Source organism: Lutra lutra, chromosome 11, assembly GCF_902655055.1.
Source record: "Lutra lutra chromosome 11, mLutLut1.2, whole genome shotgun sequence".
Lineage (NCBI taxonomy): Eukaryota > Metazoa > Chordata > Mammalia > Carnivora > Mustelidae > Lutra > Lutra lutra.
In genome coordinates, this window is record NC_062288.1 from 71463243 (window position 1) to 71490997 (window position 27755).

At 40.4% G+C, this 27755-nt stretch overlaps 2 protein-coding genes across 4 annotated transcripts in view; both read left to right on the top strand.

Moving 5' to 3' along the window:
• IFRD1 (interferon related developmental regulator 1) overlaps positions 1–13012 on the top strand; it is a 92618-nt gene extending 79606 nt beyond the window's left edge. For all 3 annotated transcript variants that reach the window (XM_047694438.1, XM_047694439.1, XM_047694437.1), the window contains 5 exons: positions 38–146; positions 3417–3551; positions 9129–9257; positions 9899–9994; positions 12266–13012. In XM_047694438.1, the coding sequence (XP_047550394.1) occupies positions 38–146; positions 3417–3551; positions 9129–9257; positions 9899–9994; positions 12266–12355 (559 nt within the window). In that variant the 3' untranslated portion in view covers positions 12356–13012. The remainder of the gene's footprint in view (positions 1–37; positions 147–3416; positions 3552–9128; positions 9258–9898; positions 9995–12265) is intronic.
• A 3200-nt stretch (positions 13013–16212) lies between these two features.
• Positions 16213–27752, top strand: LSMEM1 (leucine rich single-pass membrane protein 1). Its single transcript, XM_047694440.1, has 4 exons — positions 16213–17010; positions 20892–21020; positions 22736–22864; positions 26517–27752. The coding sequence occupies exons 2-4, from the start codon at positions 20897–20899 to the stop codon at positions 26645–26647; spliced, it is 384 nt and encodes a 127-aa protein (XP_047550396.1). The 5' UTR covers positions 16213–17010; positions 20892–20896; the 3' UTR covers positions 26648–27752.
• Positions 27753–27755: the final 3 nt, after the last annotated feature.

The window sequence follows — 27755 nt, forward strand, 5'->3', positions numbered from 1 at the left end:
GGTTATGTTCACACAGTAATGACTAACTGTTTTTTAGGCATTTCCATAAACTTCCAAGCCTCCTCTCTTCTGATGATGTCAACATGAGAATAGCTGCTGGTGAATCGTTGGCACTTATGTTTGAATTGGCCAGAGGGATGGAGAGTGTAAGTGTCTGATGAACAGAGGGAAAAGATTGTGTCTCAAGGATCATTATTCCACCATTATATTCATAATTAAGAATTGGATGATAACTTTGGAGTATGGCCAGCTTGAGAATCAAGTGACTGATTGCCCTGCTTCTTGGCAGTGGTGATATAAAAATTTTAAGAGTGTAAACCAGTAGGGGTTGGTAGAGCAACATTTAAGTGTAGTTTATTACACTTAACTCTTGCTGTCTGTAGAACTCAAGTTTAGGGACACTGTTACTCGTGGAGAGAGTTGTCTACGGCAGTCTGTGCGGCTCTGCTTGGACGTCTCAGACACGGCATATTAAGGTGACTCAGGCATGAGTGCTTTATAATAAATGTCAGACAAATGGATGAAATACTTAGTCGACATAGGTTTGAGATCAAATGAGTTTAGTCACTGTTGTTTAACCTCTCTAAGCCAAAGCTGAAAGCAAACATCCCCCTTTAGACTGGGCCTTATGCGCTTTGCAGTACCCTACCGACTGTCCGTCCATGGATGTTCATTACCTCAGTTTGGCTCTCAAAAGTAGTTGAGTTTGTGATAGCTGACCAACTTTACCGGTTCGCCTGGTTCTGTTGCTTGGTTAGCACGGAAAGTTCGGTGTTCCAGGAAACCTTTCCTCTCAAGCTAACTGGGACATTTGGTCACCCTGGTTTGTATCCTCTCTTGTGAACCTTGGCTTACTTATTAGCTGCTTTTTAATGTAAGAACAAAGATTATATTTCTGGAATGAAACCTTTTAAGGAATTAAATATGTTATTTAACAATGAATAATTCCATTCTAGTTCTGTGTTTAAAAATATCTGGGAAGTGTCTTTTTTAGGCTTACCCCAGCCTCTCCCTTTTTCTTTGAAGGATAGCAGGGTGGGAATGAAAAGAAGTTATTAATGCTTTCAGTAGCGAATGAATCTACTTATGTGAGAAATTGAACTCAAGTTTAGCAATCAATTTAATTTTATTGCGCTAGTTAATCCCTCCTTAACCTCAAGGCATAGAAGCCAGATGTCCCACTTTTTTAAACTTCTGTTCTTCTACAGGCCAGAAATGGTAATTTCTTTTTCTTTTTCCTTTAAAGTGTATTTTAAAAGTAAAGTAATAAGGCAGTTCAAGTTATACATGTTGAATTTTTAAAAAATTTTGTAAATACACTTTTATTGTTGCCCACGTAGCTTATATTCTCTGGGTATAATAAATCATATGAGAGAGCTAGGAGAACTCAGATAAAATTGAACAAGTTTGGGTAACTATTTGTTTAAGGACAGAAGTGACCTGGGTTACGAAACAGAACCTAGCGTTTTGTTTGCTATTTTTGTTAAGTAAGCTTTTTGAAAGGAGTGAGTGTGTGGCTGTGGTGGGGGTAGTTAAGGAGTGCTCAAAAAATTAAACCATGTGTTGATGAATACATAAGCTGATTTAAATTAGGGTTTTGGAAGCAAATTCATGGCATTGAAATATTCAGAGCCTTTTGCTAACGATTATAAGTTGACATGAAGAAGTAGGAATTGTTTGTGAGAGCTCTCTGTGTTCGCTCTACAACCAAACGGGTAAGAGTGCACTCTGCACCATACTCCCAGGTTCAAATCTCTTTTCCACCCTTACTAGTTGGATAATGTTGGGCGACTTCTCTATGACTCAGTATCAGTATCTTTAAAATGGAGAATAAAGTAGTAATTACCCCACGGGGTTGTTGAGAACATAGATACAGTGTAAGTGGTAGCTATTAACAGTAACTGTTCATTAAAGTGAGGATTACATCCCCCTCCTGGTGGTGATCTTTTGGTAGTGGCCTTTTAGGGGCTCTCTGGGATAGCCTATAATAAAACAAAGATTATTTACTGGGCAGAGTTACAGGTCTTGGGAGCCACATAATGTGCTGACTCAGGAAACTATACCAAAATAGAATATAGACAGATCTTCCCCAGTTCTTCCTTTTTTGTCCCCACCTAACCTGACATGGGAAGTGCTGCAAGAACAAGGCTTTCAGACAGACACAACACACACACACACACACACACACCCTTCTGTGATAACGATCACGCTGTTTTCTTTTCTTTTTTTTTTTTTTTTTAAAGATTTTATTTATTTATTTGACAGAGAGAAATCACAAGTAAGCAGAGAGGCAGGCAGAGAGAGAGGAGGAAGCAGGCTCCCTGCAGAGCAGAGAGCCCGATGCGGGGCTCGAACCCAGGACCTGGGATCATGACCTGAGCCGAAGGCAGCGGCCTAACCCACTGAGCCACCCAGGCGCCCCCACGCTGTTTTCTTTTTATTACTGATAGGAGTTGAGGTGTTTATTTGTATCTCCAAGAGCCCATTTGTCCCTGGGTGTATAGTTTTACTGTAGAGTTACCCTAAACTCTAGTAAATTGGCTTTTGGAAGCTATTTCTGGACTATTTTTATGTCTTAAATTTACTTTCTTTTTAATGCCCCAACATGTTATGGATATGTTTCCCTATAATATTTAGTATTTAATTTTTCCAAGTTAATACTGTATTAAACTCATTGACTCAGACTGTAAACTAGATTGAGTTTTACTGATGGCAGAGGTCAATTATAGTGGGATTTCTCAATCTCTGCACTGTTGATATATTATTGGGCTGGATAATTTTTTGTTGGAGGGGAGTCATATCAAGGTAATAGCAAATAGTAATACATTTTGTGGCTTCCCTTCAAAAGGGATTAAAATAACTTCTTAACTTGAGTAATTTAATTACTTAAATTGTGCACCAGATTTAAATTGTATTGCTTTTTTGAAATATGTCCAGTATATTTGAAGTTAGGTGCTTTAGGCATTACTGATAGCTTGTACTTTCGGAATAAGAATATTTGGAATTCGGGGGTTTTGTGCTTTGGGGACTGAAGAGCCAAAGGATAGAAGCTATGTTGGTATTTGTGGTATTCAATTTCACGGAACTACTTTGAAATCCTAGGAATGTCTTGAATATGGTAGGAGCGCACTAAATATTTATTGAATGTATCTGGATATACTTGGAGGGGGAATGTTAATTGTTTAGTGGTAGTATATCATCTTGTAGTCAGCATTTCTGGATTAAAACTTCAGCATGATATTATAAATGCATTAATGTGTTCCTGTGCGCCAAGATCTCTAAAGAGCTCAGAGATTTGTGGTGCTGTTTTTACCCCTGCTGGGTATTTTCCAAAGTAGAGTGTTCTCTTTTAGCACTAGGAAAGGTTGGGGGGAGGACCCAATAATGAACTAAACAAAATTGTTTTTCCTGACCAGGATTTCTTTTACGAAGACATGGACTCTTTGACCCAGATGCTTAGGGCTTTGGCTACGGATGGAAACAAGCACCGTGCCAAAGTGGACAAGAGAAAGCAGCGGTCGGTGTTCAGAGACATCCTGAGGGCAGTGGAGGTAGGTCTTTTAATGCTATAATGGCTACTTTCATTTACTTACTTATTTATAAAGATTTTATTTATTTGACAGAGACATAGCAAGAGAGGGAACACAAGCAGGGGGAGTGGGAGAGGGAGAAGCAGGCTCCTCACTGAACAGGGAGCCTGATACGGGGCTTGACCCCAGGATCTGGGGATCATGACCTGAGCTTAACCACTGAGCCATCCAGGTGCCCCTCCTTCCTACCTTTTTTTTTTTTTTTTTAAGTAGATTTGATGCACCCACCATGGGGCTTGAACTCATGACCCCGAGATCAAGAGTTGTATGCTCCACCAACTGAGCCAGCCAGGCATGTGCTACTTGTTTTGAGATGAGATTGTTTTAGGCTAAACTGGACAATTGTGGGTCATTTTTTGATTGAACTTCAGTTTTGGACAAAACAGTTTCCTCCTTTTAAGCAAGGTTTTTAACTACATACAGAAAGATGACTCTTTTTTTTTTTTTTTTTTTTTAAACAAAGGAAAATTTAGTTCTGATGCATAAAGGTACTTTTTTTTTAGGTTAAAAAATATGACAATTTCATAGTTAAAAAAGTGTGTTTCACTTTGTTGTACTTGCCATCATTTAAGCAAAGGTGCTTTTTAGCACATAGATATTTAGTATGGTATTTTTTGTGAACGGTAAATTATTGCCTACCCTTCAGTACTTTATTTTTTTTTATTTTTATTTTTTTAAAGATTTTATTTATTCATTCGACAGACAGAGATCACAGGCAGGCAGAGAGGCAGGGAGAGAGAGGCAGGCAGAGAGAGGAAGGGAAGCAGGCTCCCCGCTGAGCAGAGAGCCCGACGTGGGGCTCGATCCCAGGACCCTGGGATCATGACCCGAGCCGAAGGCAGAGGCTTTAACCTGCTGAGCCACCCAGGCGCCCCCCCTTCAGTACTTTAAACAAAGACCTTTGTCTGGGAAACCTGAGTGCTAAAAACTGAAATAACGAAATCCAGCCTTTACACTTGATCTTAGCCAAAAGGCCGAGAAATGATGAAATCCAGCCTTTATTTTTTTTTATTTTTTTTTTTTTAGATTTTATTTATTTATTTGACAGAGAGAGAGATCACAAGTAGGCAGAGAGAGGCAGAGAGAGGAAGGGAAGCAGGCTCCCTGCCTAGCAGAGAGCCCGATGTGGGGCTCGATCCCAGGACCCTGGAATCATGACCTGAGCTGAAGGCAGAGGCTTTAACCCACTGAGCCACCCAGGCGCCCCGAAATCCAGCCTTTAAATAAGGGTTTAAAATCATCTGATGCTTGAGTATCTTCTATAGTCTTCTAACCTGTTTTAATCTACCTGGCAAATAAATGGATTTAGAAACTTTCAGGGATTTGGATAGAATGCATGGTTAAAAGGAACTGCAGGACTGCTGGGTATTTACCCTAAAGATACAAATGTAGTGATCCGAAGGGGCACGTGCACCCGAATGTTGATAGCAGCAATGTCTACAATAGCCAAACTATGGAAAGAACCTAGATGTCCATCTACAGACGAATGGATAAAGAAGATGTGGTATATATACACAATGGAATACTATGCAGCCATCAAAAGAAATGAAATCATGCCATTTGCAACGACGTGGATGGAACTAGAGGGTATCATGCTTAGTGAAATAAGTCAATCGGAGAAAGACAACTATCATATGATCTCCCTGATATGAGGGAGAGGAGATGCAACATGGGGGGTTAAGGGGGTAGGAGAAGAGTAAATGAAACAAGATGGGATTGGGAGGGAGACAAACCATAAGTGACTCTTAATCTCACAAAACAAACTGAGGGTTGATGGGGGGAGGGGGGTTGGGAGAGGGAGGGTGGGATTACGGACATTGGGGAGGGTATGTGCTATGGTGAGTGCTGTGAAGTGTGTAAACCTGGCGATTCACAGACCTGTACCCCTGGGGACAAAAATATATTATATGTTTATAAAAAATAAAATTAAAGGGGTGCCTGGGTGGCTCAGTGGGTTAAGCCACTGCCTTCGGCTCAGGTCATGATCTCAGGGTCCTGGGATTGAGCCCCGCATTGGGCTCTCTGCTCAGAAGGGAGCCTGCTTCCTCCTCTCTCTCTGCCTGCCTCTCTGCCTGCTTGTTGTCTCTCTCTGTCAAATAAATAAATAAAATTTTTAATAAATAAATAAAATTTAAAAAAAAATCCCTGAATGTGTCAAAACCAAAAAACATTACTCAAAAAAAAGCAATTGTATATAGAAAGTTTATTTCATGTACTAGGGAAGGTTTTTTTCATGTATTAGGAAAAATCAATTAAAAAAAAGTACCCTCAAAATTAAAAAAAAAAACAAAACTGCAGGATAAGAGCAGTTTTACTGTGGAGAATACCAAAGTGTTTGTTTTGTTTTTTGTTTTTTTGTTTTTCTTTTTCTTAGCTAGATAAAGAATTATTTCTTGGATATAAGAATAAATATCTCAGATACTTGCTATCTGATAGGGCAGTTCATTTAAGAATTAGTATGTCACCAAAGAGTCATCAACCTGACATGAATATGGAAACTTAGAATGGGAATTAAAAAAATAAAGATGTTAAGACCCCATTCAAGTCCAGTTTTGAAATGTTCCAATGATTCTCATACATAGACTACTTAAGAACTACTTTCTTCATTTTAATCTAAGTATAACCTAGGGTATAAGTATAGAGGTCTTCTGGGACCTGAACATTTTGGTTAATGCTAACTCTAATTAGAGTAGTAGTTTATATTTACTCTGGTTTTTATAACCTAAAACACAGAATAAAATTCCCGAACTTGAGCAGACCTCTGTATTAACAATTGATCCTTCTGATCTTAAAATTTTAGTGTGGTGGTATCCTCAAATTGAGCCATTTTCTTGAATGACTGCAAACTACTCACCTGGGTGGGTCAGTCAGTAAAGCATCTGCCTTTGGCTCAGGTCATGATCCCAGGGTTCTTGGATTGAGCCCTGCATTGGTCTCCCCGCTTGGCGGGAAGCCTGCTTCTCCTCTACCCCTCAGCCTGCTCGTGCGCGCGTTCTCTCTCTCTCTCTCTCAAATAAGTTAAAATCTTTAAGCAGCCTTAACAGGTCTTTTGTGTGCCCGTCGCTCTTGCCCAGCAGTACAAAAAGTAAAAGCCCTTTTTTCGCCTCATAATTCTGACCTGTGGTGCTCTCCTTCCCAGACCTTAAACACCCTCTCCTCTCCGTCTCAGGATTTCTCTTCCTCCCCTGCCCTTTGACCGGCTTCACTGTGCTCCTGCTCTGCTTCACTGTACCTGCCAAAGAAAGGTCTGGCCTTCCAGCCTTGTTGAGTGTTGCTGTTTCTTTGCTTTTACTGGAAGCCAGTTTTCTCTGAAGGACCCTGTTTCCTGGATGGATGGAGGTTGTTAAATTGCTACAGAGGAGAATTCTCCATTTTAGGCATAGTTATTGCTGCCTGTCATTTCATTCAGGAGTCATTCTTTTAAGACCGTGTATTTCTCAAGTTAGCAAGCATTTAATAGGTTAGATACCTTGACATACAGTTTTCTTATTTTAATTCCTTTATAACTCTTAAGCAACAGAATTAACTTTTTAAGGAAAAAGGAGTTTACTAAAGGCATAAAGAACAGTAAGTAGGAAAGCTGGAATTTGAACTCACTGCACTGTGGTATCTTTCAAAGGGGCCAAGTACTGCAGATGGGCAAGTGAGAGAGAGTCAGAGTGTCCATTGGATTTGTCAGTTAGGTCTTTGGTGGGTGACCTTTACAAATGCAGCTTCAGTAGAATGATGGCAGGAAAGCTTGATGGGGATTGATTGAAAAGAGAATGGGAAGTGAAGAAGTGGAGATGGGGTGTCTTGACTGTTCTTTTTTAAAACACGACTGTTCTTTTTTAAGACACGGCTATAATTGGAAGGGGAAGAGAGTTGACCACTGGACTGTTGGAGGGTGTGTTACTGTGTCTTGTTTAAGATGCTGGATGCATTTTATGGGAGGAGAAAGCCATGGAGAAGGGAGCATTTTAAAATATAAATGAAAGGTTGAGAGTATGATGTAAACAGTATGATTTGCCTTGAGCTGGAGAGATATAGGAGAAGAGTAGGTAAGGATGCAGTTGAGTTTAGAGTGAGTTCTTTCCTGGTGTCTCAGTGTTTTCTGAAATAAGGAAGGCTGAAACAGTAGAACCCTCGTGGGTTTTTTGAGCTGTTGTAACAGATCAGCTACTGTATGTGTTCACACACAGACTTTGTCTTACACTTGTAATAACTGGTAGAGGGAGGAAAGCCCCACTTGACAAGCAAGGGAACAGACCCAAAGGGGTTAAATTACTTGGCAAAATGACAGGCCAATGAGTAGCATACTTGTGTGAGTCTGGAGTTTGCATTCTGTTCTTCCATGTTATATGCTGTGTCTGCTGGGAAAGAAGGGGGCTACGTAGGTGTAGGGAAGATAGTTGGAGTGATCAAGTTCTGTCTCTTTATCCTGTCTCCGGTGACCCGCTGTTCTCTTCCTGGTTGTTCTTTCATAGTCATAGCCAGTTTTTTTCCTCCCAAGTTTTGCCCCTAGTCTGTGTGACTCCTGTGCATTTGGAAAACCCTATCCTGTATTTGTTCGTGATCTTTACTTCCATTTCCTTTATTTCCATTCACTTGATTCTCTCTCAGGGTTATACTTTATAAAATTGTCTTCTGGCAAAATTATTCCATCTCTGAAGTCTTAAACTCACCTATTCCCTCTCATTTTCTCTTTCTTTCTTTCTTTTTTTTTTTTTTAAGATTTTATTTATTTGACAGCACAAGTAGGGGCAGAGGCAGAGGGAGCCCGATGTGGGGCTCAATCCCGGGGCCCTGGATTCAGGACCTGAGCCGAAGGCAGATGCTTAACCAACTGAGCCACCCAGGTGTACCTGCTCTCATTTTCTTAATAAGCCTGGTCTTAAACCCTTGGAACCCCCTGCTTGCTGGTCCTCTTCTTTTTGGTTGGTCTGTTAACCCCGTTTGTGTTCTCTTGACCCTGCTTCCCCTCAGTTTCACCACTGGTGTGTGGGGTCATCTTATCTTTGATACCTCCTCCTCTTCCTTCCCCACCTCACCCCTCATTTGTAGACCGGTAGAGATAACTTTTTTTCCTTCAAGTTTTCTTTTAAATTAGCATATGATGCATTATTTGTTTCAGGGATACAGGTCTGTGATTCATCAGTCTTAAACAATTCACAGCACTCACCACAGCACATACCCTCCCCAATGGCCATCACCCAGCCACCCCATCCTTCCCACTCCGCCAACTCCAGCAACCCTCAGTTTGTTTCCTGAGGTTTCTTGAGTGCTACTGAAATTTAAAGACATTCACAACAATGTGGTTTGCCAGTAAGATTATCTGAACTCAGTTGTGCCAAGTCTATGACAACTAGATGAAGTTCTACACCCTTATTAGGATAGTAATTTCTAGTCTATTCACATCTCAGGGATGGCAGTATCAGTTTAAACCATATTGTTTTCTTACCTCAGCACGTAAATGTGTCTATTTAGAAATTGTATTTATGTAGGATCTCTTTAAGTCCTCTTAATTCCTCTTAAAATTTTGGTTCTTCTGTTGTCTAGGAACGGGATTTTCCAGCAGAAACTGTTAAATTTGGCCCTGAACGAATGTATATTGATTGCTGGGTCAAAAAACATACCTATGACACCTTTAAGGAAGTTCTTGGATCAGGGATGCAGTATCATTTGCAGGTGAGTGATTGACCTCTTTTCTATGTGTTTGCTTTTAAATTAGGGAGCAGTTTTTTTTGTTTTTTTTTTTTAAAGATTTTATTTATTTATTTGACAGAGAGATCACAAGCAGGCAGAGAGGTAGGCAGAGAGAGAGGAGGAAGCAGGCTCCCCGCTGAGCAGAGAGCCCGATGCGGGGCTCGAACCCAGGACTCAGAGATCATGACCTGAGCCGAAGGCAGCGGCTTAACCCACTGAGCCACCCAGGCGGCCCAGGGAGCAGTTTTGAATGTAGTTCACTGAATGGGCTTTTGAAGTTAGCGGGATATGCAGAATGCATTCAGGATGATACAGAACTACATTTTATTAATCAATTTTACATTTATATTTTAAAGTAGGATTCAATAAGTAAGAAACTCTTCTGTTTGTATTGTATAAATCCGGTGGAACATCTATAAATTCGGTAGAGCACTGTTGCTCTTCTCATAACTTTACTGGATTCAAGGCATTTGAAACAATTTAGTCTTACAAAGAGAAACAGAAAATAAGTGACCTATGTTCTTATTTATAAGCTTCACATTACTTCTGTTAATCATTTCACTTTATATAAAAAAGAGCTGATGTTTAATAATGAGCTTTATTATGTTTCTATTTTACTCAAGTCAAATGAATTCCTTCGTAATGTATTTGAACTTGGACCCCCCGTGATGCTTGATGCCGCAACACTTAAAACGATGAAGATTTCTCGTTTTGAAAGGGTAGGTTTTGTTTTTGTTCTCATCAGAACCAAATGCATTGAAGAGAAGCAGAGCTGATGCTGCGATTCTACCAGGCGATAGGTATTGAGTGGAGTCTGTGGGCCTCGAGTGCCTCATGCTGTTTCAGACACAACAGCTGTATTAAAATTGTAGAAACTTCATTGCAGTTAGAGTACAGAGGGGTTGTATTGAATAATTTTATCCTTAGTCCCATTAATATAGAAATTTTCCTTTTTTGTTTTCCTTTATTCTGTTAACTTCTATTAAAGAATAAATGTTACATAGTGCTGCTTTTGTATCAGATAACTAAACCTACCTAATAAGTACCAGATTCATTTGCAAGTTAAGGAAACAGGCTTAGAGAGTTTGTGACATTACTTATAATTTCACTTAGCCTTTCAAAAATCCTTAAATTATAATTATTCTTATGTTTTTACTGAGGTGAAATTCACATAACAAACCTGTTTTCAGTTGTATAATTCAGGGCTTTTAGTACAGTCACAATGTTGTACAGCTATCTGTCTAGTTTCAAGATATTTTCATCTCCTCAGAAGGAAGCTTATACCTTTAAGCATTCACTTCCCTTTCTCCCCCCTCCCCCCCCCTCCCCCCAGCTACTGGCAACCACTTGTGTGCTTTCTGTCTCTGCATTTACCTATTCTGGATATTTTGTATAAATAGACTCAAATAACATGTGACCTGTTGTGTGGTTTTTTTCATCCAGCATTATGTTGCCAAGGGTCATCCATGTTCTAACACATACCAGTACTTCAGTCCTTTTTGGGCTGAATAATACTCCATGGTGTGGAGTATTATTGATTATCCAGTCATTGATGCACATTGAGCTTGTTTAACACTTTTTGGCCATTGTGAATAATGCTGCTATGAACATTTGTGTGTAAGTTTTCATTAGACCACCTGTTCTTAATTCTTTTAGGTATAGGAATGGAGTTGCTGGCTCATATGGTAGTTATATGTTTAATTTTTTAGGGAACTGCCAAACCATTTTCTGTAGGTCCTGTACCATTTTGCATTCCTACCAGCAGTGTATGAGAATTTCAACTTCTGTATCCTTATCAACACTTGTTATTCTAGCTTTTTTGTTTTGTTTTAAATTATAGCCATACTAGTGGGTGTGAAGTGCTTAATCATATATACATATTTGTAAATATATATGTTTATCTCATATATATGTTTATATATATTTCTTATATATAAATTATATTATATTATAATATAACATATATCATATTATATTTAATATATAATATAAATGTCATATTATATTGTATATTATATATAATATAATAAATGTCATATTATATTGTATATTATATATAATATAATAAATATATTTGTAATTTATTATATATATAATTATATCTTATATATAAATATATATAAATATGCTTTTTAAAGATTTTATTTGGGGAGAGAGAGAGTGCATAAGTGTGTGATTTGGGGGAGGGGCAGAGCAGAAAATCTCAAGCAGATTCCATGCTGAGCGCAGAACCCAGTGTGCGTCTCAGTCCCACCACCCTGAGATCACAGTCTGAGCCGAAACCAAGAGTTGGAGCTTAACCAACTCTGCCACCCAGGTGCCCCTGAAGTGTTTAATTATATTTTTATAGACTCTCTATAGTTAATCATTGTTATGGTCATATAATTGATGAGTATTTTAATATTAGGATCTTTACATGTATTTCTCCTTTGAATTTTTTTCTCAGAAGAAATCTGTACATGGGAATACAGAGTCAATTCTGACTTATTTGATATGTACTGCCAAATTACCTTCTAAAGTTATTCTGTCATTTTTAATTATTTCTAGTAATGAATAAAGGTATATAGCTATTACATATTTGACAGCATTGAATTTTAGGATTTAAAACATTTGTTAGTTTAATTGGCATTAAGATGGAGCCTAATTTTTTTTCCTTGCTATTTTAATTTATTGGATATTTTGGGTATTTTGTTCACTTTAGTTCATGAATTGTTTTTTTCTTTAATCAGATTAAATGTTGATGCATTTTTAAAAAACTTTTTTGGAATTTGGTATTTTACCTATTTGAATAATACTTTTTCTTAATACAGAATATCTATCATCTATGATGTGTTAATTTTCCCCATTGTTCTTTGTGTGTGCTTTATAAACTTTTAAAATTGATAAGGTTGAGTTAGCTCATTTCTTTGCTTTGTGATTTTTAATTCATCCTTTATCAGAGTATCTTAAATTTTAGTGATCCGCATGTGTTTTCCTTTCCTTCATTTCAGCACCTGTATAACTCTGCAGCCTTCAAAGCTCGAACGAAAGCTCGAAGCAAATGTCGAGATAAGAGAGCAGATGTTGGAGAATTCTTCTAGCTTTTCAGGATTGGAAGACCACTTTCTAAATTTTTTTTCCCCCTTTGGTAATTCCTAATGTATTTAAACTAGGGATAGTTTTTATGTAGGGTCAGCATAGATAGCTTTTGTAGCAGGGGTTATATTATAATTTAATGTACAGTATTACAAATGGTGAGTTCTGATTATTGAATATTCTCTGTAAACATAAACAAATAAAATGTAATGTTTGGTCATTTTCTGTTTATGAGGAGAGCAAAAATACGATATTTCATGATTTCATAATGAGGAAAATTCTTACCCAAGGTTAAATTTCCTATACTGTGGTTGTCCAAAAATATTGATTATAATGTTGTAAATATACAAGGTATTTAAGTTAAGATGTTAAATAGGTGAGTTCTGGATACGGTTTTGGGAGCTAGTTCTTCTGGAAAAGCTGCTATATTTTAATTTTTAAATGGAACCTAATTTAATTTTGTCACTGGGATCAACATAGAGAATTTATACCTTACAGAATAGACCTTACAGATGTACTTAAAGGTTATTCATTCCACCTATGGGAGTTCATGAACAATTAGCATATGCCAGAAAGGCTGCTAACCTTGACCTCTGAGGGTACTAATACATTTTATCTGCTATATTCTTGTATTTTGAAATAAAGATCTTTTCACATAAAAAGTGCTTCTTTTCTAGTAGAAGAAACGTTTCTGGGTCTGAAGTAGAGTTCAAAATGACCAAGCTAGTAGGGAAAGAGTGAGAAGAAAACTTACTCTGTATATTTGGACAACATGAAAATAAATGAAAAAAAATGTAGCAATGTCATTGGGAAAATTAGAATAATATTGTAGCATATCACTGGGATTTTGGTTACTGATTTCTTTGGTATTAGTGCAGAGAATAGTAATAAGAGGCAGGAGGGGTGGGGAAGCATGTACAGTGTAGAGAAGAACCAAAATCAGTGAAGGTACTTCCCAAACTAGTGTTCTTCCTCTCCTGCATTTTCCACATCTCTGGGAGGTGTGATGGGGCCCCTCGGCTGCACTCGGCTGGCCTGTGGGGGTGCTCTTGGTTGCTGTGAGTGTGTGGCCCATCCTTCAGATCTGGTGCAGAGGAAGACTGCCTTGGAATCCAGAATTTGAGTTTGCATGCTGTCACCTCCTTGTGCTCCCAAGTAGGTGAGAATTGTGGAAAAGAGATTGCAAGTAGTGTTTTCCCCCCTAAATTTTCAATTTCCTGTATGTATACATATTTTTAAATAATGAATTTTTATTAAAGCGATCTATATACATAGCTTAATAGTACCACAAGGATTATAAGGAAAAATGTTAGCTCCTGGGACCATCCTTTTCCATTTCTTAGGGGGCATTTCAGCCTTGAGGTTTTTCCTAGCACCTTGGTTTTATATTTCTGAGTGGGGCCTATACTGCTTATTTATTAATTTGCTATGTTTAGAAACATCTGACAGCTTCCTATTTGATAGATGAAGGTTTCTGCCTTTTTACTTTTTTCTCATTCTCCCAGTATTTTTTCATTAAATTGGCATCATTGTATTATATCAACCATATTTCTGTGTTCATTCCCGAACTAGTTCACTATGCTTCTGTTTCTGTTCCCAACATTTTGTCTTGGTTTTACATACACATCACTACTTCTTCAAAAACAGTCCCAAATAGGTAAAACTTTAAATCTATTTTTGACATGGTCAAAGCTCTACTGTGTACTTGTTTCAGTGTAAACTAAGTTCTTTCTTACCCATGTATACAGCTGTTTCCTGAGACTTCATCATCCTGGATTTGTTTTTCACTCGGATTGGAGTTTGCATTTCCTGGACCCTATGTCTTGGTTATTAGATTACTTAATTGTTGAAGTGGAACACTTCCTTCAGTAACTCCAGGAATGGATGCATGGGAGGTCATTTACTTTGAGAGAACTACATGTCTTAAAGGTAGTATGGATTGGTATATAAAACTTAAGGTAGATAATCAAGATTTTCAAAGGCATTGCTCTATTCTAATGAAAGTGTTGTGATGCACAGTATTTATTTCTGATTTCTTTGTTTTTTTTTTGTTGTTGTTGTTAGAGTTTTTTTAGTGTTCTAAAATTGTGTGATACTATGCTTTGGTGACCCCTGGCAATCTGGAAAATAAAATTCGTAAGTTCTTGACCCTGCCCCGCACTGCACCCCTCCCCAAACCAAAAAACCCAACTGGACGCACACGCACATACACTTTTCTTTGTGTCCAAACCCCATGACATAACTAAAGCTGCTGGATTCCTTATTTTTCATTCATTTTTCTTTCTGGGAGATTTCTATAATGTAGTTTTCCAATGTTCATGAAATGACCTGGCTCGTGTTTCACTCCATACTTCGTGTTGCCTCCAATTCTTGAGCCCGCCTGGACCCTGCAGGTTCCCTCACTCATCAGTGATGGTCCTCTGGAGGCCTGTGAAGGCAGGCTAACAACCACGGTCTCTTCCATATTTAATACATTTGTTGAAATATTGTTCAGTATTGTTTCTTCCAATTTTCTTTCTTGTGGTTTTGAAATCTTTATTCTGCCTTTTAGCTGGGGTTTTAGGAGGAAGAAGAGATGAGTGTTTAATCTGCTTACGTTTGTAGGTGGATACATTTTCATGCAATTTATGAATGTTTGCTCAACAAGGATTAATGGGGATTCAGTGTATACAAATGTCTGAGTTTTCTTGGAAGTAGTAAAATGGTGTATGACAGACGAGTTCATTCCTTGATTCTTTGTTAATCTTGCTGGTTTAAAGGAATTTAAAATGGTCCCTGCCTACTAAGTTCTTTGAGGCTCAAGCGTTAATTTTGGAACAACCAGCATTCCATGATTCAAGTGGCATCCACTGAATTTTCTGGGAATTGGATCTAGATAGAATAAAGTATTTGAAATAAAAATCAAATACTTAAAAATGCTCCCAGATTAAACAATTCAGGTGAGAATACCTATTTTCTTCTTGTGGCTTTGAACTATTCCTGATGTGTTCTTTCAGGTATGTAATAGATAAAATGAGGTGTGTCCTCTTGCTCTTAATGCAGTTCTCCAGAATTGGGAGACAATTGGTCATAAGCTATAAAAACTTTCAGCCCCTTCACTGGTTTAAAAATTCAGGGGCACCTGGGTGGCTCAGTTGGTTAAATGTCTGCCTTCAGCTCAGGTCATGGTCCCAGGGTCCTTGGATGGAGTCCTGCTTCGGGCTCCCTGCTCAGCAGGGAGCCTTTCTCTCCCTCTTCCCACTCATGTTTCTTGCTATCTCTCTCTCAAAAACATAAAATCTTTTTTTAAAAAAATGGTTTTACTCAGATTTTGGTGTAAGGAATTGCTTAGACTCCATTTTCCTCATCCCTGGAGGAAATTGATAATTCACAGGCTTGTAAGACTATAGGAGAGAGAAAAACAGTAAATGCTCAAAATGAGGCCATTCTATTATTTTTTTCAAAGATTTGATGGTTTAAGACAGATCAGGTAGTCAGGGAGTATTTAAAAAACAGGCTGATAATTAACAGCAAACATTTTCATTTTTCATGGAATTTGGCATAGGTTTTTAATATACAATATAGTTCTGAGAAGGCAGTTATGAGTTATAATGTCTTCTGCATGAATTGGTCCTCTGGTACAGATGAAGCCTAAGAAAATGGCTTTCCTTTCCCCTAAAAGTAGGGTGAGGTCTGTACTGAATGTAAAATGTAAAGGAAGTTCTGTGAAGCCACTATTTTCTCACTGACATACAAAATGTTTCAAGGACAAATAATGTCTGTCTTAGACGTGGCAGTGGAAGGTGGGATTAGAAATGACTGTGAATCTGTTTAGTACCCAGCCCTCAGCATCCTGCTGGGAGAGTCTGTCCCAGTGGCCTTCAATGGGGACGGCAGGACTCACTGTAGCTCCTTTTATGTACAGCAGAGGGCAGAAGCTCCTTGGCGTGTGAGTGAGGGAACCACACAAGAGAAAGCCTGACATTCCTGAGAAAGGAGGATGCCTAAAAACTCAGAGTGAATAAAGCCTTCCAGTAGACAGGGAGGTGGATGAGACAAAGTAATTCCCTCTCCTGCGGTGGGTCTGGAGCCACAAAATCTCCCCCTCACAATCCTGTTTCCTAGTGACTGGACGCCCTAGGGGCTCTCTGACGTGCCATGCCCCTAGTTAATACCACAACCTTGTTCTGTCCTTGCTGATTGCCATCCTCTGCCTGGTCTGGAGTCCTGTGCAAGGTAGTTGTCAGGATGGCAGCTCCAGTCCGCTAGTGGACATTTATATATGGGCACATACCGTGGCTGAGGCGCTAGAAATGTGTCTGCTTACACACACACACACCAGCCAAATAAGGACATTAACTTTGGTCCAATAAGGACCTCATCAGTTACCAACTGAATCAAAGCATGGTGGCTTTTTATTTTCAAAGCATGGTTTCAGCAATACATTCACAAAAAACCTCAGACATTTTGAAAAAAGTATTTGGCATGTTACATTGCTTGGCTAAATGAACACTAAATATAGACCGACATCAAGCTGGGGTTTCTGGGCCTTGTAGGAGCACCTGTGCGCTGAAGGAAGGCAAAGAAAGAACCACAGAATTTGTAAAGTTTTGTTGCAGTTGCTTCTGATTAGTTTTTTTTTTTTTTTCCTGGCCTCCTAGCAGTCAAAGTTCACATTTTTGTAAGTAATTTGCATGTTCTTATTCTGCCGACCTGCATTATGATTCTTGAGCCTGGGATGTTTTTTGTTGCATGCACTCTGCTTTAAACTTTTGATAGAAATGATTTAGACTTGATTTAAAAAATTAATTCCTGAATGTGAAGAGGCACTGACTCTGAAATGGAATTTAAAGAACAAATTACCATGACTCACTCAAAGCTTCCTGTTAGCTTTGAGTTATGCCCTATTATAACAATTCTGATCCTGTGGCAAAGCAGTATCGGTGTGTTACTTCAGAGCTTTGAGACCGAGCACCTTTGGTTAAAAAATAAAGAGCAAAGCCATTTTTCATAGACAACTATTCTGTCAGAATATTTGTAGGTAGTGAAAGAGTCCTTACATGATGAAAAGAATCAGTTGTGAGCCTTGATCTAAGCTGGAGGAAAATGAAATTACTTACATGTTTTAGTGCCAGGTATCAGAAAGGGCTCCATTAAAAGGATACTGCTTTGGTCAACCTTAATGAGCAGATTTGCACACCAGGATTAGGGAGGAGGGCTGAGCCGGGGTGATGCAGAATTTAGTAACCAGCCCCGCTGATTGTTGGCCTTCTACGGAGGAGCCACAGATAGCAACAACTGGATGCCAAGAGCCGTGGGGCCTCATTTTAGGGCCATGTGATCCTGTATCCATTTACTTACCGAGTCATTGGTGAGCACTTGGTGGCCGTGAACCACAGACGCCCAACTCTGTTTTCTTGGACAGGTCTTTATTTTCCATTTGCATGTTGTAGTTAAAAATACATGAAAATGGCATCTCTTTATATTGTGACTTAATCCTGAATAAGAAATTTACTTTCAGGGCCCTTCATAGCTTTCCCTTAAGTTGCTGCCTTAGTGCTTTTGGACTCCATGTTGCCCTGAGTCACCTTTGTAGTCAGCAGTAGCAAGGCTAATGATTTGGAGATTTAATTAACTGCACGGCTCTTGGGTTCGCTTTCGTGGCTGTGATTTTCTAGTTGGCCCTCCACTTTGTAAACATCAATTAAGCTTCAGTCTGAGATTTGAGCAATACGAATTCCATTCCTAAAGGGGAAGCTAAGGCTCAAGGACATTAAGTCAGAGATCCAAAAATGAACCACGCGTCAGTCACCAAGCCTAAAATAGGAGCCATGGCTGGAATGATGATCTTATGATGTGAAACATATAACCTTTAGTCTTCATCAAATTTTAGTATCGGGGAGAGTAAAGTATACGAGATGATAACACACAAAACATCTCTGGAAGAATAGAAATCTGTGACCATGCCTCAGTCACTACGGTTTTACCTGTGAGAGGATAAGATTTGATTGATCTCTAAGTCTCCTTTATTTTATATGCTGCTGCTGCTTTTTAAAAAATGACCACTCTATGTCATTCCCTCATGAATGCTCCATGGGTCTATTTGGAATTCAGTAATATCAATATCTCAGGTGTGCTTCAGTAGTAGCTAAACTACCCAGAGAATTATGTATTTTTGTTAATTAAAATTAACAAATTTAATTAAAATTTCATCCCCCACTCTCAAAAAACACCTTGTTCAGTCTTTAACTTTGGTTGAGCAAAAGTTTAATGAGTCCATGACATTTTTAAAAAAGATTTACTCATTTTAGAGAGAGAGAGAGCATATGTGGTGGGAGGGACAGAGGGAGGGTGAGAGACTCCTAAGCAGACTCCCCGCTGAGCATGGAGCGGGATGTGGGGCTCGATCCCACAACCCTGAGACCATGAGCCAAAGTTAGGAGGTGGCCTCAACTGACTGAGCCACCCAGGCGCCCCAGGTCATTCTGCACTCGCTGTTTTTCTTAGGACTTTAGGAGCATATTTTTTTTTTCATAAGTCCTAGTGGGTTTCAGGTATCACTGGAAAATTCCTGGTTTTTAATTTTAGAATGTAATTTAATCTACTTAGTAAATGGCTGATTCTTTTTTCAGATCTTCTACTGGTGTTCACATCTTTTTTCCCCCCTGAATTTGGTTTCTCCTATTTTTCTTCATTCTGTAATTGCTATTGAAGGAAAATTGTAAAATGTTTATGGGAAGTAGTGTGTTGCTTCATATCAGCAGGCACAAAGCTTATTTAGTTTACCAGAGGCCAGTTAGATATCACATGAGGATTTTTACACTCAGTTTTATTTCTATTAGTGTATTTATTATTAACTGCCTTAAATTCTTTTGAAAATGGTGAGCTTCAGCTCTTGTATAAAATATGTTAATTACTCCCACTTACTGTAAGTCACTGGCTTATATATTTGACACTGGGCACTTGGAGAATTCGGTGCTGACCCTCAGGAGTTTTCTGTCAGTTGGGAAAGTCAAAGATGGGAGCAATAAATGTTGTAAAACAGGGTAAGTGTTCTGGTGGAAGAAGGTACTGCATCCAGCACAAGCACAGAGGAGAAGCAGGTTGATTCTTAGAGGAGGTGAGAGGTTTGAGCTGAGGTTTGAAAGAGGGTTAGGGAGGGATGCGGAGAAGAAAGGGACGACGCAGTGAACTCTGAAGCAAGAGGCCCGCTTCCAGCTCTGCAACTAACTAAATGTATGATCTCGGGCATTCCCCAGCTCAGCTTCGATTTCCTCACTGAGGGAAGAATGGGGACCAAACCAGAGCATGTCTACCATCCCTTTCAGATCAAAAAGCCCGGTATCACTATCAGACTCATTTTATGAAAAGAGAACTGTGAAAGAGACAGCTTTGATAGTAATTTGAGTTTGTCTTCCTAGAGCTCTGTATTTCATGTAGTTAAAGGGCCGTCATTTCTCTGTTGTGCTGGACAGACAGCTTAAAATAGACCTTTTTAATCCATTCAGGCTTTTCGGGGTTGCTTGAAGTGGTGCTGTCGTTAGAAAATGTAAGCCTCACTTTTAAAATTCTGTATTATGTAAGTGACCTTGATCTAAGGAAACTCAGAGGGAAGAGACCTCGGATGTCCCAGAGTCTGGTCTCCAGCTCGCCATAGGGTTCCTGTCTATAGCTTCTAAGCTTGTGAAGATTTCGTCTTGAGGACTCCCAGCCAGCAACTCAGGGCTAACGGGTACATTTAAGGTAGAAACTCATATGCCATATTGAGGGAGAATATAAAATATAAAAATGGCAGTTTTGTGCTGTTGGTTGAGTGTCTGCGTCTCAATTTCAGCTCTGGTCATGATCTCAGGGTCATGGGATCGAGCCCTGTGTCGGGCTCTGTGCTCAGTGTGGCGTCTGCTTGAGATTCTCTCTCCCGGTCTGCCTCTGCCCCATCCCCCACTCTCAAAAATATATATATATATAAATAAAAAATAAATACTAAAAACAAAATAAATAAATAATATATTAAAAAAATAAAGAGTTAAAAGAAAATTGCAGTTTTATTTTAAAGCCTCATGCAGTTAGGACAGTTCCTCCTAATACTCTCTTCTCCCCTCAGAATCTTTGGGCCCAAGGCTGACTAGCTTAGTTTTATTTTTCTATATGTTTATACATACTTTTCTTGGGCAAACGATTTGAGGCATTTCACCAGAATATAAACAATGTAATAAAAGAAAAAAATATTTTAAAATAACTTAGAAAATAAAAAAAGGAGGCCCGGGGAAAATAGAACTGAGGAATCAGCGGAGGAGGGGAAGGATATTCAGAGAAGCAAGGTATAAAGGGCTCAGACTGGGCCACACACTTGAGTCTGAGCTTCCTGGTAAGCCAGGCAAAAAGAGTAGATACGAAGTTGTCCCCACAAGGAAAAATTTCCTTCTGGACAAGCACAGCTCTTCTAGACCTTTGACTGAAAGGAATGTATGTGGAGGGTTCTTTATGTGCCTGTGGCCTGTGGTTCTTGTGACGGGGGCTCCTGGGCCCAGCCTTCTGCTTCACGTCACTCTTTTCTTCCAGGAACAATGAATCATTCCCAGGACATGGGCCCTGGAGGCATGCCTGAAGACAGAAAACTTTATATTGTGGATTCCATAAACGACTTAAACAAACTTAACCTCTGTCCTGCGGGATCACAGCACCTGTTCTGTATGTGCGCCCTCCCAGGCTCGGTGGCCCTTCCTGGCTTCCAGGCCTCCTAAAAATAGCAAATGCTAATCTGGACGTGGGGGTGTGTGGGGGGGCAGGGTGGGCATTAGGAACAGCTCAATGACGGAAGTGCTATTTATTATTAGGCAATTCTTGTTTTTGTTCTTTTAATACTTGCCAGGTGTAGGGGCTTTCTTGGCTCCTAAGCAAGATTTGGAATCTGTCTTCAAGGGTTCTGAGACTTTCCTGTGGAGTGTCTCTCCCAGGAAAGTGTTGGAGGCTGCAGGTCTTCCAAGAGGTTTGCTCCTCCCTCTGGGCATCTGTTGCACCTGCTGGGGACCCCATCCACATCACCAGTGGGGCCCACTTCCCTAGAGAGCTCTGACTTCATAGTGGATTCCTGGAAAATGCTCCACACATTCCTCCAGCTCTTAAAAAGTCATTAGAATTTTATTGGGCAAAGAAATCAACTTAATTTTCTACTTACAAATTACAAATGGCCCCAACTAAAGGCTTAAGAAACGGGGGGGAGGGGGGGGGCAGAAAGCAAAACAAAAATCTGCTAAATACTAAATGTAGACTTTATTCCCTGAATATTGTACACGAGCCCGATCAGATCATTCTGAGCCCCATTTTTGCAGCTTAAACTGTGACATTCAAACACAGGCCTTAATTTCCACTGGCCATTTGTTCCATTCCTGTTCTAAACTCTGACTGTCCCAAATTTACACCTATTATTCCCCTTTTCCATCCTTCCCGAGGTCTTCCTTGTTTCTTCATTTTAATGCGTTTGGGTTTTCACCTGCCTTTACTGGGTCAGTCTCAGTAGACACAGGTGTTTCGATGCCAACTTATCCCATCGCTTTGATTAGGAAGCAAAGGTGGTGGTAGGGTGACTTGGCTCAGGACACAAGGCACTCACCCAGCTACAATCAAGTAGCACCCTGTGTGGGACCGATGCCAAGGAGGAGAGAATACAGAGAGGAAGTCATTAGTCTTCCCAAGTCTCTCTATTTCTTAATGAATTTACTTTGGGTGTCACGAGGCACAGGGGCCTTACAAAAGGATGGCCACATGCAGACACTTCATGCTCTGGCGGACCCAAGCTGCCTTAAAAGCATGGTTGCAGTCTCAATTTAACTTCAGAACATTTAAAAGAACCTTGTTTCCAGAGCAGCTTGATCCCAAAGATGCTTCTAAGAGACGAAAATACATTGGAGCCATTTTTCTGCTTAAATGGATGTGGGCTTCACTGATGACTCCCATGATGCAAGGAGACATCTCTGTCTTTGGGTGACATCCCAGAGTAGTCTGCCTTCTGCTTAGAAGAGGTGTCCCAGCCAGCTGTTTTACTCCTGGCTCACACTGGCGGAAGGCGAGACAGAGCCTCCAACATTCTGAGCCTTTAATGTATGTAGCTTCCTCTACCCAGCCCAGGAAAAGCCCTGGTTCTGCTCCTTCAGTGTTAACACCATCTTCAAAGAACTTTCCAAAGAGATTCCTTGTTTTTTGAATACCAATGTTGAAGAAAGTAAGAAATTCACAAAGAGCACCAGCCCAAAGGCATTCTTAAAACCTAAGTCACTTTCCAGGGCGATCACTGAGGAAAACGGGTGTATCCCTTACTCACACTCTAATCATGGGGACAATTCAGGTCTGTGGACAAACCATCTGCAGAGGAGTTCTTGTCATTGTTTTTGTTTGTTTCCTATCAGCCCTTGAGGAGAAAATCCCGGATGTTGGCACTAACTCAGGAAACGGAAGTCATAGTCTGTTTTTTATGGGGCTGATAATTGTGTTGATTGTCAGCCTGGCACTGGTTTCCTTCGTGATTTTTCTAATAGGTAAGTACCACCGACATGTTCTCATTACTCAAAGGCTCTTACTTCGTGGCTGGTTGTTTAACTTTGTTCTGGGTGGAGTCGTGCTTTTTGGCACTCACAGCTCTGCTGAAAGAGGGTGTGCGGTGGCCCTGAGTGAGCCCTGCAGCTCCAGGAGGATCGTGGGGACACAAGCCCATGGTGCCCAAAGTTCACAAACACCTCCTAGGACTTTACTCTCTTACTTGGAGTCCCTAGTTGTCAAATGGCCGGCGGCTTATCCTTGGTGACTGTCGGTTTTCTTGGTCCAGTGTAAAACGGTTCTATTAATTCAGGTCTGTAGCAGAGTCACGCTGAGGCTTCCAATTCCTTTCCAGGTTTTCTCACTTCCCAGGAATCAGCTGGTAGCACTGAGGGCTCTGTAGGGCCCCCCTACCCTGGGAGGCAGTGTTAGGAAGGCGGTAAGACCACTTCTTTCCTGTTTGATGGTGCCTGGGCTCTCCTCGCTGCCCTGCCTGCTCTCAACCTGGGCCTGACCTCTCCCGTGGGGACCTGGGCTGTCCCACACAGCTCCTCAGCTGAAAGACTGCCCCCCGCCCTCAAGCCCACCAGTGTTCTCTCACAGCTAACCCCTGTGGGCCATCATTCAGGATTTTTTTCAGCTTCCTCCCAGCCCCAAGAGAAGAGTGAAAGAAGCCCAAGTGGAGGGAGTCATCTTTGACACCCTTTCCCCCTGGATCCACCACACTGTCATTTTTTCCTGCCCTTTCCTACTTTGCAGGCCGTGTAGCCTTTGAAAATCTGCATTGAGAAGTGGAGCCCATGTCTTTGGAATGCCCTTAATTTAAATTCATTCAGGATTAGAGGTAGGGCTGGTGGATGGGGGGAGACAGGTGGGCAGAGGACGTGACTCTTTGATAGCTTCCCACCCTTTTTTCCCCCAAACTCCCTCCTTCCAGCTAAAAGGTTTTTATCCAGCCTGTGGGTGGGGGCAGGTAGGGAGGCATCATGTTTAATCACTTCTCTCTCACCCAGCCCTTGCCTTCTTGCACTTAGAAGCTGCAAGGGCAACTTTCCTGACAAGGTGCCCTTGTATCTGACCATCGGTTGGATGTGGGTTGTTCCTGAACCTTCAGGACCATAGAGAGCCTATGGATTACCTTCTGACATGTTACACCAACCAAAATGAATGCTCTAAATGTCATTCTGCCACACCCATCTGGGACAGTGACTGAGTTAAACTACCATGCCCAACGTCCACAGCTCATAAGTGCCCAAAGACTCTCCCGCCCTACCTCAAAGAGCGTGACTTTATCAGCATCCTTATAAATATGGTTTATTTTATATTTGCTGCTGGTGTTTTATATTGAGGGCAAAGTCATATTAACAAATGGAAGAAGACATGAATAAAGGATGTCTTTATTGGGCAGTTGCTCTGTGCCAGACACATAAATTCATTATCTTAATTTTTATGTCTTGAGGTAGTATTTAATATTTCTATTTCATCAATGCAAGACTAAGGTCCAGAGAGTTGTCCTCTCCATGTTTACCCTGCTAATCAGAGGCAGAACCAGGATCCAAACCCTCATCTGTCTGGCTCCAGAGCTCCCCTGCCCTCCATTTCCTGCGTTTTAAAGTAATAAAGTAAGGACTTCCTCTGGTTTTCAGACAAAACTTAACTCAAACTAAGACCAGAGTTGGCACAGGTATCTGGAAATGAACTTGGCCTGTGATCCTCTTTAACAAGGAAATCTTTTTGCTCTCAGTGGGATTGAGTGCAGATTTGTAACCTTTCTCTGAAGTGGAAGAACTTGTATTCTTTAAAACTCTGGTCTTTTTACATGAGAGAGAAGGCTTATTTTATGCCAATTACTTTCTTATTAAACCATGGGGGCTTGGGACACCTGGGTGGCTCAGTCAGTTAAGCATCTGCTTTTGGCTCTGGTCATGATCCCAGGATCCTGGGATTGAGCCCCAGGTTGGGCTCCTTGCTCAGCCAGGGCGTCTGGTTCTCTTTTTCCTCCCAGCTTGTGCTCTTTCTCACAATCTCTGTCTCTCTCTCTCAAATAAATAAATAAAAATCTTAGAAAAAATAAAACCCCAACAACGGGCCTTAGGTTTTTGTCATAATCCCTCTCCTAAAAAGGAATAATAGACAGCAAGGGTAAATAACTATGGATGCCTCTGGTAGCAGTTTCTAGTGGCCAGGCAGTGTGTTCCTGAGAATACTGGGCACATAGGATGTTATTAAGTGTTGCCTGAAGAAAAAAAGGTCCTATGGTCAAATGCACCTGAGAATTGCTGAGTTAAATAATGCTCTTTTTTTTTTTTTTTTTACCTTCCTCTGAGTTTCCAAGAGGCAAGTCAGTATATAATGTTTCTGTAACTTTTTTGCACATGCAACCCTTTTTTTGGGGGGGGGGGAATTTAATTTGGAATCAGTGTATTGTGGAACACAGTTAAGCCAACATGGCTGCTGCTTCCTTCTCTTTGTGACTAATGTTCTAGGAGGTTCCCAAGAGGGGAAAGTGTCTCATGTGTTAGGAATTTACTTCAGTTTCACATTTTTCCCCAGAAGCAAGTGGTATTCCATCTTGCTCTGCAGCAAATCTCAATTAAGATCCTTCCTTCAAGTTTTGGATCATAATTCATCCAGCATAATTTTTCAAACATGGGGAAGAAGCAGCTTCTGAACAATAATTTGTCCCAAGCCTGGAAGGGGAAGCTCTAATGTCTAGTTTTCCTTCCCATATTAGTTTATTCACTAAGCCTCGTGGCATGTTACCACCATTAGTTCCTGACAGATACCTTGGAAAAAACTTGCCTAAAATGGAAATCAAGAAGCTCAAATAGTAAGTGTGGATATTGTGCTGCATTTCTTGGAAATTTTAACTCTGATCAGCAGACCTCGGTGTGTTCTGTTCTGTAGCTGACTTTATCACCAGGAGTTTGGTTTATTTTGAAAATATTGTCTCTGTTCTCAGGATGGTCTGAGGGGAATTCTTACATATTCATTTATGGGCTGGTAATCCAGAACCAGCAGAGCTATGTCAAAAGAGACCAAAACCCAGGGGTGCCTGGGTGGCTCAGTGGGTTAAAGCCTCTGCCTTCAACTTAGGTCATGGTCCCAGGGTCTTGGGATCAAGCCCTGCTTTGGGTTCTCTGCTCAGTGGGGAGCCTGCTTCCTCCTCTCTCTCTGCCTGCCTCTCTGCCTGCTTGTGATCTCTGTATGTCAAATAAATAAATAAATAAAATCTTAAAAAAAAAAACAAAACAAAACCCAGAAAACCTCATTTCCTGATGAGGAGCCAAAATCCTTCTGAGAAAAGGTCTCTGAAAAAGACAAAGTAACAATCACTTCCCTGACATGCTCATAATGAGACATGCTGGTGGTTTCCCTTGGTTGCTCACGGTGATGTTTCTCAGCCAAAATCTGTGCGGAGCTTCCAAAGGTAGTCTAGGCTGGCCCCAACAAATTGTAAAAATAATCCACTTGGTAGATAACTTTAGTCTTAAGCAATTCCTCTCCCGGGCAGCTGGGCTGCCTGGGAGACTGGAGCAGGGGACTGGCCAAGGGGTCCTTTCAGCACTCAGCTAAGCACCAACACAAGGCACTAACCAGTCCTGACCGAACAGCCTGGAAACCAAATAATGCAGTCTGTTTTCTATTTTGAAGTTCAAACTGGAAACAAGATGGATGACGTGTCAAGAAGACTAACAGCTGAGGGAAAGGACATAGACGATCTTAAGAAAATCAACAGCCTGATTGTAAAGCGACTCAATCAACTGGACGCTGAACAAAACTAAAGAAATGAACATCTAAAAGCAGCTGCTAACACCGGAGCTTCGCACTTGACTGGGTGTAGGCAGGGTTATGAACTGAGCATGCGCATTTCTTCAGGCAACAGACTATCTGATTCGGATCCCAACCCTGGGGCCAACTTTCTGCTGCAGGGTTGGGAGCTACTCCAACGCAAAGGGCTATGGGGGTACTATGCAGAAAAGGGCTCATTTTATGCTAGGGTCCTTCTGCTTCATTGGGGTTTAGGGTGGCTGACATGAAGGAGAACCAAAGGTTAGCAAGAGAATTCGGCTCCGCACCTACACCTTCTCTTACAAAAGGAGCTTTGTCATCAGAATAAGTTCACTGAGCCAGTGAGGTTCATGGCACCTCAAGCACGCTTATGAATTCCTGTGACAGCTTGATGAATCCAGTGAATTATCTGTATTCAAGGGAACCAGGTGATGACTCTTCTCAAGAAAAGAAATTCTGCTCAGGTGATTAAACTCTGACTCATACTTTTCCAGGGACAGGGGCTGGGCTGACTTCAGAGCCAGTTGCCTTCTGGTATTTGCTAGTAGTACTGGTATGTGTATGGTAGGGTGGGAGTCAAAAGAGAGAGCCTGAGTTATTTAACCAATGTTTATTGAGCTCTTTGTGCAAACCGTCTATCTACTTTAGAAGAGTTCACATTCAACTGGGGAACAAGGGAAATGTATGGTTATATATATAAGTTATATAAGCTTTGTTGGCTTCCTTTCTCATGCAAAAAACCCTCAGTGTTCTGCTGATTAATTTTGAAGAAATCTGATAAGTCTGTGGTCTTTACTAAACTACAGGAGGAAATTGTATATTTGGAATATCTGGAACCTGCCCTGTTTTAGCTCAAAAGGTCAGGTACACAGTTTGTGATATGATATGCTGTGATATAAATGAGCTTAAAAAGCATGTGAGTCTTAGAAAATCTTTTATGTAATGCAAATATATTGTGCAAGTTTATTGAAGAATGCATTGCAATTCTCTCATTTTGGGCTGATGAAAACCCTGTCATTAACTATTAAACACAAACACACACGTTTACATTTTACAACACTAGTTGATGAAATAAACACAAGACATTTTACTTACCTATTT

Bases quoted from the DNA above. Each gene is read 5' to 3' on its own strand.
- LSMEM1 (XM_047694440.1), top strand. From the start codon at position 20,897: ATGAATCATTCCCAGGACATGGGCCCTGGAGGCATGCCTGAAGACAGA. The intron at 21,021-22,735 runs GTATGTGCGCCC...GTTTCCTATCAG, and splicing joins GGGATCACAGCACCTGTTCT to CCCTTGAGGAGAAAATCCCG. The intron at 22,865-26,516 runs GTAAGTACCACC...TCTATTTTGAAG, and splicing joins CTTCGTGATTTTTCTAATAG to TTCAAACTGGAAACAAGATG.